The 12,278-nt window shown below is 35.8% G+C and overlaps 1 protein-coding gene across 5 annotated transcripts in view; it reads right to left on the bottom strand.

Annotated features, from left to right (window-relative positions):
- LOC107998228 (cell adhesion molecule Dscam2) overlaps positions 1–12,278 on the bottom strand; it is a 195,930-nt gene that overhangs the window by 39,344 nt on the left and 144,308 nt on the right. For all 5 annotated transcript variants that reach the window (XM_062072618.1, XM_062072617.1, XM_062072619.1 and 2 more), the window contains exons 3-4: positions 5,915–6,101; positions 608–750 (exon numbers count right to left, since the gene is read on the bottom strand). In XM_062072618.1, coding sequence (XP_061928602.1) covers positions 608–750; positions 5,915–6,101 — 330 coding nt within the window. The remainder of the gene's footprint in view (positions 1–607; positions 751–5,914; positions 6,102–12,278) is intronic.

Here is a 12,278-nt window from a genome sequence, read left to right as displayed (position 1 = left end):
TGTACAGACCTTATTTGTTTGCCATTTAAAATATGTGTTATATATGTATATAGTATGTGCTACACGCTTCGTACTGTTGACTAGAGCGATCTAGTAATCGTATTAGCAGTAGAATACTATCGGATTTCTGAAGAATATTTGAATATTCGATCCAGTGATGATCTATTTGAATATAGATTCGAATCTACCACGGAATTCTAGATTTTATCTATGAATCTTATATCAGACAATTTATTAGAATTTTAATTCTTTTTCAAGAATGTTAAATTTAGATCAATTAAATTTCTTTCCTTTTTTTTGTTGAATTTAATAATAATAAGTCTATTGAAACGTGTGTAATTTAAATTAAACGAGAAATAAATTTTTAATTGGAAATGGAAGAAATTCTTGGAAATTCTCTTATTGTCATAAGAAATAATTTCATTAATTTCTTTTAATTTTCTTTAAAAATAATCCCAGCGTGTAAATAAATTTATTCCAGGATCAAAAATTTTGAATTTCATTTTTTAAAATGTTTCTCTTACTTTTTAAAATCTAAAAAGGAAAGTAAGTTATGGTAATTCGATCAGTCGATATCGAATTGAACAAAAGGCATTACTAAACTCACCAGCTCGAAGAGTGACTTCTCTGGAAAGCACGGTTCCTACTGAACTGGTCGCACGACACCTGTATCTAGCGTTGTGCACTTCCGCTCGAAAATCCTGCGCCAGAAATGGCGGAAAATAGAGGGTGCCGTTCCCGAGCAGCTGTCTGAAACAACCAGAAGGAAAGAAAAAAAAAGGAAGAAAATGAAAACGTTAGAATTTCAACGTCTTTGCCTATTTTCCCCATTCGTCAAATAAATTTAACCATTTTTCAACTTTCATAATTCGTCATTCTGATTTTTCTTTCTTTTTTTCTTTTTTTGTTACCGAGGAGAACAGAAAATTTCTTTTTCCGAGGGGAAAATATCTTTTATTAATTCCGCGGAATTAAAACTCTTTAAAATACGGTAGAAAAATACGTGGTTAAGGGGATAATTAAAATATGTGAACAAACGAGATGAATAACGAGAAAAAAATTTTAATCTTAATATTGTACTTGATATTAAATCATAGAGAATTAAATCCTACGTACTCTGCCGCGATTCGTTGCAAGTTATTTTTTTCCTTTTTTTGTTACTTAAGAAATTCTCAACTCAAGAAAATTAGTTAATTTCCATCGAAGAAGAATATCGTTCTTCTCCACTATTTAATCTTATCTCTTTGAAATCCTTTCATCTTATTTTCACACTTTTAGAATCGAAAACGGGAAAATATTACGAGGAATTTTTAATATCTTTATATTTCTTTTTCTATTTCTAATTTCACGTTTTTCGATTCTCTTGTCTCTATAACAAGTCTCTCTAAATTAGACTTCTCTCTCGGTTGGAAAACATTCCTCGAGCCGATTAGCCGAATCGAATTACCCGCAAACAAGATGAAACATTCAAGATTCGCGTCATAATGGCTAAAAAATGTCCCCTCTCGCCGTGTCTCACCAGTATTGATTCCACGAGAGGTCAAACCTCCGGTTAGCTTCCGCTTGTCTGAACTCGTCATACGTGGAACCGTCGCGAGATTTCCGCTTGTTAGCTCGGGGATGAAGGAATTTGGGACGTGGTGGTGGAAAAATGTGCTACTGTTGTTCCAAATGAAAAAAAAAAAAAGGAAAAAAAAATTGAGAGAAACGGATGAAAATGGATGGACTTTTCAAAAATTCAAAAGTGATGATTTGCACGCGATAGACGTTTCGTAAAACAAAAACTTTTGCATTGTAATTCGTATTAAAAAAACGGTGTCAAAATTCAATTGCAAAAATAAAAATCTCTTTCAACCTCTTCTCCGAATTTTTAAGCACGATATCGAGCCCGTTGAATTCGAGATTTTGTGAATTTTTTTACGTTGTAAAAAAAAAAAAAAATTTCAATCTCCCCTTTCGAAACATCAGGAGCGTATCGAACGATCGTCGAGGCATGCGAGCTTTCCCAGGCGCATAATAAATACGCGGCAGGATTAAATGCGCTGGCAAGCGCGTGATGTTTGCCGTGAGAATGATTTACATTAACGCTTAATGGGCTTCTGGCTCACGAAACCTTTGCCCACCAGGATAAGCCTGCCGCGTTTTAAATTCGCTAATTGATAGTAAAATCGAGCGGACGTTGGAAATAAACTTTTCTCGAGCAGGAAGTTTCCAAGCAACGGTGGGGTAATCGAAATCGGATCTTTTCGTTTTTGTTTTATTATTTCGCGATGTAAACAAATGCGAGTAATATTTTAATCAACGATATTTTAATCGAATCGATTTCATCGATAATTAATAATTCGAATTTTTAAACAAATTGAACATTAAATTCCCAGAAAATAAAATTTCGTTTACATCTTCTCCTCTTGGGTGTATCGTTTATTATTTTTTTTAACTATGAAGTAATAAATAACAAACGTTGTAATAAGAAAGAATATTCTCGAAAAGAAACAAGCATAAAAAAAAATTATATTCGAAGCTAACGAGAGAAAAAAAAAGAAAAGAGCTATAAGTTTTATAAATTTCAGACATTCTTGTGATATTAAATTATATTACGCACTAAACATTATCCCATTCCATTAGATATTAGATCCATTAAAGAAATATTGAGTATTACGAACGATTGAAAATTATCTCTCGGTACGAGTGCACATTTTCTTGCGTTACAGGCTTAATTAGAGACTGGTATTCCGTATTCATCGCATAATTACACGCGTCCATGTACGTGAACAACGTGGTTACGTTCCCCGTTTATGATAGTCGGGCTGATAAAGCGTTGCCCCGCACTACTTGTTTAACTATACACCCTGCCACACTACTTAACCAGCTACGTAACCCACTTGTACTAATTACTTACACAATCGGTGTAACAGTTGCTTGATAAAACACGCCACTGTTGTATTAGTCTGATTAGATATTGTGTCTGTCAATATTTACCCATTCTACTTGTCCGCTCTAACGCGATCGTATTCCATCAACACGATAGTGTATTTTGATTTTCCCATCAATTCTCGCTTGTTTAATCAATCGAATATTTGTCATTGCTTGTCATTACTTTCTAGCCTCTTTTTCTTCTTTCTTTCTTTCTTTCTTTTTCTTCCTCTTTGGAAACGTTCCGCACCGCATTTGTTTCGCCCAGCACATCGATGCTAGTCTGACTATTTAGTGGCTCGCTCCACTTCGACTCGCTTCGCCGTATTTCCATTTCATTTGTTCGACCGATGCGCTGACCGATACTACTTATTCAACAAAGGGAATCTTTCGAGATTCCTGTTCTTCCTTTTATTTAATTTTTGCAAATGCATGAAAGTATATATATATATATATTATTTTTCTTTTCTTTTATCAATCTAAATGTTTACAATATTCTTAGATTTTCGTTCACTTGAAAATTTCGTATATTACGTATTTTCCGAGTTTAAAAGGTTTCTCTATAATTAAACAAATTTGATTAATTCCGATTCAAATTGCAGTAATAGAGGATTAATAGAATTACAGAGACACGTGGTAAATAAACGTGTATTACCAGCCGCTGATCGCAATCAATTTACGAGATTCCACGGTAAGATTAACACCGTAGCAAAACTTTCCACAACGCCATGTATATTCCATCGGAACACTTAACTATACAAATATTCGCCCGGCTCGTAAACTAGCTGTTTCGAGGGCAAATAAACGTTACACGCAAGACAAATTTGTTCGAGCGGATCGAATCACGTAGTGTATTAGATTCTCAGCAGATAATTTCTTCCTTTTTCCCCCGCTTTTCGTTTCTTTTTTCAATCGTTCGTTCCTTGAAATTCGTTCCACCGATTTCTCCTTCCCCTCCTCCTCTTTTCCTTCGTCGAAAAACAACCTCCTCCTCCTCCTGCTGCCTCCTCTTTAATCGATCGACTCTTGTCGAAAGATACAGTCGCCGGGTTTCGCGAAATGAAGAGAAAACGCGACGTCTGAATTAGGGAAAACGGGAGCAAAAGGAAACGTTTGACGGATGAACGGGAGAGGCTTCGAAAGGGGTTCGCTTCCGCTTTGAATTCTTCTCCACAGAGCCTTGCGGCTTTCGATACGAAAGTTCGTTTCAAAATGTTCGAATGCTAATGCCTGCTCCGCGTTAGATGTTTTGAATTCGATCGATCGATCGGATGGATGGATGGTTAAAAGGGATGAGAGAAAATAAAGGAAAGAGTTTGTTTGTTTCTTTGAAAAAGGCCGGAATAATCCCTTTTGAATCGTAGGGATCTTCTTTTTTCCTTTCCCTGAGAATTCTTGAAAACTTGGGAACGATTGTAACATTGAAAACGAGACGAAAACTTGTGTTTTAAAAAAAAATGAGAAAATTAAAATTATCCAGAGAGAAGGGAATGTTCCTTCTTGAGGAAAATTGATTAGAAATTAGATCTCGATCAATGGGAAATCGTGTTTCGTTCCACAATTTTTCTTTCGCGGGATTATTCGTTGGTTAAAGTTCATTAACGATAGGAGGGGATCGAAGTGAAGGAGAGAGGGCTCGCAGCCTTCCTGTGGGACGACTGCTTGCGGACAAACTTACCAGACGACCATTGGATAAGGAACATTTCAATTACCGGGAGGAAATGGTTTCCCCAGGTGCCACGTTTACGATATTGGCGGACGTGTGGCGTCAAACTTCCAATAATACCAAAACCTTTCGTGACCTCCATATAACTCTCCCTCCGAATAAATTCTTATTTTAATTCCGGAATGATATAAAAATTCTTCTTTCCTCTCTCTTATTCTTCTTTTATTCTCGTATCGCAATGCAAATTTATCTTCGAATTATCCGATCCAACATTTCTGAAAAATTCGTCATTGTCAATTACAAATACGAAATTAAACATCGAAATTATTTACGTACGCGAATCGAATTACGTTTTCGATTTAGGACTCGAAGAAACAATATCAACATCGCAATCAATTAATGATCCATTTCCAGAACGGTGAACAGTTTTTGGGGCCATCGGTGTATATCTAATTAGGTAATTAGTGTATAACCGTATCTAATTGAACGAGTATAACGGGCCATCACGAAGATAATAGAACAATACCTCGGATCGAGTAAATCGAACACGTGAAATTATTTTCCAAAAAAGAAGCATTAATTTAATCGCATCGTTGTCGTCCCGTATTTTCGATATGCAAGAAAGTTGAAGAAACAGGGTTGAAGACAGGGGCGAGAGACTTTAATTATCCTGGCCCCGATTAATATCAAAAGTTCAATGCGCGTAATTACGTGTTGGCAATTTTTCAACCCCGCTTCGTAAGTTCGAACGAAACTCCCTCAATTTGCAGCGGCTCGCAACTTCTAAATCCCGGCCAGGCTAATCCGCTTACCCGCTTTCTATCGCGGCAACCACTCTTACGAATCGCCGAATTTTCCGAAAATACGGATCTTACTGCCCGGCTGGCGATAACGGGAACCCATGAAAATCCGCCGCCGTTTCCTCTGTGCACGCGTTCCTCGGAACTGTCTATCCACGGAAACGTGTTTGAATATAAATAAAATAGAGGCGAATCATGTGCAACGAATATATTATCGTTGATTATTAATTTGTTTAATAATTGATATATTGGAAATGAGATGGATAATAAAAGATTACAGAAATAATATTCGCGTTAATAAAATTGAAAAATATCCGTCCAATTATTCCATTCATAAGATATTTGTCGTATCGGAGGGGGGATATATATTTTAAAGCGTAAATAGAAAGTTTTGAAAAATTCCAAGGAATATGATATAGATATATCAAACTTGAAAAGAGGAGGAAGCAGGGATATATACGATCTTTGGCGAACATGGTGAGAGGATTAAAAAGGGCGAGGATTAAAAGTAGTAAATTTATGTTAATTAACTCACCTTAGCCCGGGAACTGCGGTGACCGATCTCTGATCCGGGCTGGTTATCCAGGTGACGTGCGGCGTTGGGCTCCCATGAGCGGAACAGCTTAGCTGGGAGCCTGTGGTATTGGAAAAGACCAGGGTGCTTGGTGGCTCGAGAACGAACACCGGTCCTTGCTGACCGACCACGAGTTCCAGAATGCAGGCTGAGGGGCAGATTAAAGACACGGATAGATATACGTTAATGGAGTTCGTGCGTCGACAAACGATTTAGGATTTCATCATCCAACTTTGATTCGAGATATCGTCTTTCTCTATCTCTACACGAGTATAAAAGTATCGTGTATTTTGTATATCGGTGGTTAAAAATGCTAAATTCTTTTTTTATACAAATTTAGGATTATTCGTATTAGGATATTCGTTGTCCAATTTCGATTTGAAATATCGTGTCTTTAAATTATTATTTGGTTAAAAATGCTAAAATCTTTTTTTATTAAAATTTAGGATTCCTATTCATCGTCCAACTTTGATTTGAAATATCGTGTCTTTAAATTATTATTTGGTTAAAAATGCTAAAATCTTTTTTTATTAAAATTTAGGATTCCTATTCATCGTCCAACTTTGATTTATATAAGAACACAGACATCGTCTTGTCTTGGATAAATATAAAAATGTATTGTATGTAAATATCATGTATTGTATATGTGGTTAAAAATGCTAAGTTCTTTTTTTATAGAAATTTAGGATTCCTATTCGTTGTCCAATTTCGATTTGAAATATCGTGTCGCCATTCTATCGATAAATATAAAAATATCCGTGGTTAAAAATGGTAAAATTTTTTTTTATACAAATTTAATATTCCTATTCGTTGTCCAATTTCGATTTGAAATATCGTGTCTTTAAATTATTATATGGTTAAAAATGCTAAAATCTTTTTTTATTAAAATTTAGGATTCCTATTCATCGTCCAACTTTGATTTATATAAGAACACAGACATCGTCTTGTCTTGGATAAGTATAAAAATATCGTGTATTGTATATGTGGTTAAAAATGCTAAGTTCTTTTTTTATACAAATTTAGGATTCCTATTCGTTGTCCAATTTCGATTTGAAATATCCTGTCGCCATTCTCTCGATAAATATAAAAATACCGTATATTTAAATAATTATATCGATGGTTAAAAATGCTAGTCTTTTTTTTCTTATACAAATTTAGGATTTCTATTCATCGTCCAACTTTGATTTAGACATCGTCTTGTCTTTCTCTGGATAAGTATAAAAATATTGTATATCGGTGGTTAAAAATGCTAAAATTTTTTCTTCTATAAGTTTAGGATTCGTCGCCCAATTTCGATTTGAAATATCGCGTCGCCTTTTTCTCGATATAAATATAAAAATGTAATAAATATTAAAATCTTTTTTTTATACAAATTCATGTAAAAAACGATAGGAAGAAATTATTCATAAATTTATTTTCACAAATTCGCGATTATTTCATGTAAATAAACACTCGTCATTTTCGAGAAATTTCGCGAAAAATAAATCGATAATTAAATCTCATAATTATCATAATACCTACAATATACATCGCGCGCGCATATATACATATATACATACATATATACGTATATCGTGAAGTACAGAAATTGTGTAAAAAAAAAAAAAAAAAATAAATAACTCAAATTGAACAAGATATTTCCATTCACCGAAAATAACGCGGAAGAATCGATTGATCCCCGCCTATGTACAACGGTGTACACGTTATAACGAAGAGGAAATGATTCGGCCATAAATCGAGAGGGGTTGCCGGGCCAGCAGGGGAAACGGTTTTTAATCCGACGGATTTCGAATTAAATATTTTAGCGGGCCGATGACGCGGTCACTCGGGTTCCCAGCCCGTTTAATCTCAGGCTTGGTGTAGTGTCAAATCGATGCGGAATGTAGGTCGAATTCGGCTTACCGGAATTGATTTCTCCGGTTTCTGAATTATCGTCCCCGGTGCGCTTGCACTTGCACACCCACCCTATTTCCCTTCCTTTTAATCTCTATTTTCCCCTGTAGATGCTTGAATACATCGATGAATTTGAATATACGAGAGAGATATATTGTAGAGAAAGGTCGCGATTTATTTTTTGGAATTTTTTTTAACATAAATCGTATCGTTTCCTTTTCCTATGAATGTATCTTTCTTTTTTTAGGAACAGAAGCAAATACTTTTAAAAAAAACTTACGGTTTTAAAAAAGAGAAATTTCATATCATAGATTTTTTGGTAACAGGTTTCTCATACACGTATGTTGCGATCGATAATTACGATATTTCTGCGCGTATCTTTCATTCCCTTTTCGAAAATTCTTCTTTTTCGCGTATGCACGTGAATGTAGTATGTAGCTCGAAAATGGCCAACTCTTCTCTCTTCGAGGCAAAAGTAAATACGAACCTTTATCTGTTCGGAGAGCCAGCTTCTGTGGTCAATTTCTACGTGAAAGATCGTTCGATTTTCGCGATGCTCAGCATCGCGCGGAGATTCGAGAACGGGGAGAAATAGGGAAAAATACGCGGAGAGCAGCGTTTTTCCACCGCGCGCGGACAACCGTGAAAACGGTTTTCTCGTCGCGTTTGAGGTAATGGGCCGACGCAAGAAGAAGAAGAAGAAGAAGAGGAAGAAGAAAAAGAAACTGCTTTGGAACGAAACGCGGTTAAAAAAAACCGAAACCTGTTCCTCTATCGATGAAAAATCGAAAACTTTTGCTCGTCGTCACGAGGGTAAGAAATATCGAAACATCATTGAAAGGGAAAAAGATGGACGAGAAAATTTCGTTAATCCAGCTTCGTCAACAAAAAAATAGATGATAAATAAGAATCTGAGGGAATTATTTCGATTATTCGAAAGGGGAAAATCGCGGCGAAGATGGAGGGGCGATCGATCGATCCTCGTTAATAATCGTGGCGTCGCACGAGCGGAAATAATTCATCTGATGAATTATTTGGCCCGGCTTAAAATACGTTTTCACGCCCCGCGTCTCGGCGCGCAGCCGCATCGGATCAAATTTGTATCCCTCGTTAGAACTTGTCAACCTACCCTCTACTTACGACACTGCCCTCTGTGCAAGTCTTGTCGAAAATAAAAAACGAAATTCCATTTTCGAATATCTCTTTCTCGCTTCTGCGAGAGAGGAATCATTGGGATTAAACGATTAACCAGAATATCGAATATTATTGAAAATGGATGGTAATTGTACTCCAATAATTGGAGGTAATTGTAATAAGTAATAAGCGAGGGGGAGAGATTTTAACTCGATGGATTATCGATGAATGATCGAGTTTAAAGAAGTAATTGGATTTAAACAATTTTGAATAAACTTACCTCGAGTGATTGATTAACAAATAACGTTTATAGTTGATCCGCTTTTCACCTGATTATTTGGAATTGTCATATCACGAACGAGGTAACTTCAAACTATTAAATTTTTCCCCATCGATGGATATCTTGAGAGATTTCGAAGACATCTTCTTAATTGCACAAGTCCATCTGTTCAAATTTATTCGAACCTAACATTCGAATAAGAATCGATCCAGTCTCCACGTATCGATTAAAAATTACCATTATTTGTCTGAGCAAAAATTTCCTAAAAGAAGTTAAAAAATCACACCCCTCTTATTCCACGAATAGATTCCTCATCTGAGCGAATCTTCCACAATTGAATTCCACGAGCACACCGTTCGACTCCCTCTCATCTCCCTCACGATTCCCCGAAATCCCCGATATATATTCATCCCGAGGTAGAAACGTTTGATACAAGATCTCGGAGGTACAAAGGTGGGGAAAAAATCAAAGGGGGAAATCGCGGAATAATACGCGTCAGATAAACACGAGGAATCGACGGGAAGGAAATCCTTTTCTCAACCTCCCCCCCTCGGTTATCGAATTTTTCCATCCCCTCCGATCGATTTGTCGCGCGATAATACGGAAGTGAAGGAACCCTCCGGCGAGGGTTTCCAAACGAGACCAACTTCCCTCTCCTCCCTTCGAGTCTTTTATTATAAATTTAATGAAAGCCCCCCTTTTTATTATTATTATTATTTATGCCGAATACCGCCATTATTCGGACGAAATCGCGCGTCGATGAATATCGAATAGATTGAATTGAATTAACGGAAACGGAGGGGAGGAGGAGGGGGTGTATCTGTCCCTCGAATCGAGGAAGATCGGTATCGAAGGTTGGATACCTTCGAGGTAGTCTTATCGATTAAACGCGGCTTTTTTCTTTTTTTTTTAAACGAATTTACGATTCTCATCGAGAGCACCTTATCGATAATTTTTCTTTCCTCTTTAATTCGTTCGATTCGAACGAATTTTCGTTTGGATTTCCATTGTTGTTCGTCGATTTGTAATCGATGGTTCTTCGAGATGCAACTTCGGGAAAGAAAGAAAGGAATTTTTCTTTCTTATCTTGTATGTTTTAACATTACGTCACTAACCCTTTGCGCAATGAGAGATGATCATGCGACATGCAAATATTTGACGAGTGTCTTACCGAAGTGGAATGATTTTATGCTACACTTTGTTATCCGAGGAACGAATCAATTATTTCGAGACAACGAAATCTAACTGTAAATCGCAAGTTTTATTATATTTATTCCTCTGTGTATCTCCATATAAGCTCAAAATCCGAAAAAAAATAATTTTCTCGAGAAATACCGTAAGAAACGATATTTTGGAAAATAATTGAAGGATCTCTCTTAATCTCTACACCAACCCTTTCTTCTCAAAAATAAAATTAATTAATAACGCAAGTGGATCTCCAATTAAAACGAGATCCACGAGTATGGGAAACACGAATCAGAGGAAACGGATACGAGATTCGAATAAGATCAGAAATGGATCTTGGCTGTCGGACAACGGGGTTTGTCGAGATTATGCATGTGCGAAACTACGGCCGCGTGATGGAGATGGATGAGAGGAGTTCGCAGTAGCAGATGTTCCCGCCATCCCGCCACCCTACCAGATTATAATAATGATCAATCTTCGCGCGGCCCTGTTGCCGCACACGTACAGTCCTGCCCACAAGTGTGGACGCGTATTATTCGTTTCGTCGTGGAACTGGATATCTGCCTTCAAATAATCACGAAATTGCTCGAGATCGATGGCGAGAATATTTTCGTGATGTGTTTTCGCAACAAATTAAGAGAAATGTCGAGAGAGATACCAAGATTGGTATACAATGGTGAAAGGTAAAAAGAAGATCGATTGTATTGCTCATTGCATCATATTCTCCAATGAGAATATTGTGAAATTTGATGAAAATCGTTTTACAGCGGTAGAAAGTGTCGGGGATATACTCGTGGACGAGGGTGTACTTGTGAGGTATGCGATAAATCATGCAGGAGCGAATTAACCGGTAAAAAGAAGGGAATGGAAGGGGATGAAATTGTTTTGTCAACTCTGGTTTTCGGAGCAGAGTTGTACTATTGGATAATTATGGGTGTTGTCAGAGTTTGAATGTCTCTCGTCATTCGAGACGATGATTGAAAAAAATTTAGAAATTTTCTCGTACGAGAGAACGCGTGTAAATCCATCGAGACAATTTTAAAAAGAATGATACAATTGAGAGTGATTATTGTAATTTAATAGTCTTTTTTTTATCTAGCATTGTAAATTTTTAATTTGTTGTTCGGTTGTTCAATTACGTTCGATGTATACTGTGACTGATCGTGTACAGAGACAAGCTACTTGTTCGACATTACGCTGGCTTGTATCACTTGTCGGGCTACGTTCGAGCTTCATCACTTGCCTGGTTACACGCAGAGCTGTACTACTTGTAAAGATCAAAGATTAAAGGGAATACGTACGAAAAAAATTTTATTTCATCTAGAAAGTTATATTATTATGTTATGTGAAATTGTATAAATATTATTCTTGTAATTATTATGAATTTTTGTAAAAAAAAGTTTAATTTATATATAAGTTTCGTTTTTTAAAGAGATCGAAAATAACATATTTGAAAACAGGATTTTAAACGTGAAACGTGAAAACAATGCAAAATTTACGATACGTAGAAAAATAAAAAATATACTGTTTTTATTTGTATATAGAATCGATAAATATTATTTTCTTTTCATTAATTGACAACAAAGGTTTAATATTTTAAAAATATTTGTAAATCTCAATCTCAAATGGTATTTTATTATATTAAAAAAAAAAACATTTAATATACAGATTTAAAAGTTTTGAATTTGTAATAAAATGTTTTCAAAACTTTTGCCAATAATGTGTAAAATTTATGATACATTCCGGAATGAAATTTTTTTATCTGTAAAAACTGTATACGACGTTAATACAGTTTTTTCAAAATATAATATTTTACGAAATATATCTAAATTT

The sequence above is a fragment of the Apis cerana genome, linkage group LG3 (assembly GCF_029169275.1).
Source record: "Apis cerana isolate GH-2021 linkage group LG3, AcerK_1.0, whole genome shotgun sequence".
Lineage (NCBI taxonomy): Eukaryota > Metazoa > Arthropoda > Insecta > Hymenoptera > Apidae > Apis > Apis cerana.
Note: the sequence above shows the minus strand (reverse complement) of the source record. Positions and strands in the feature narration are given on the sequence as shown.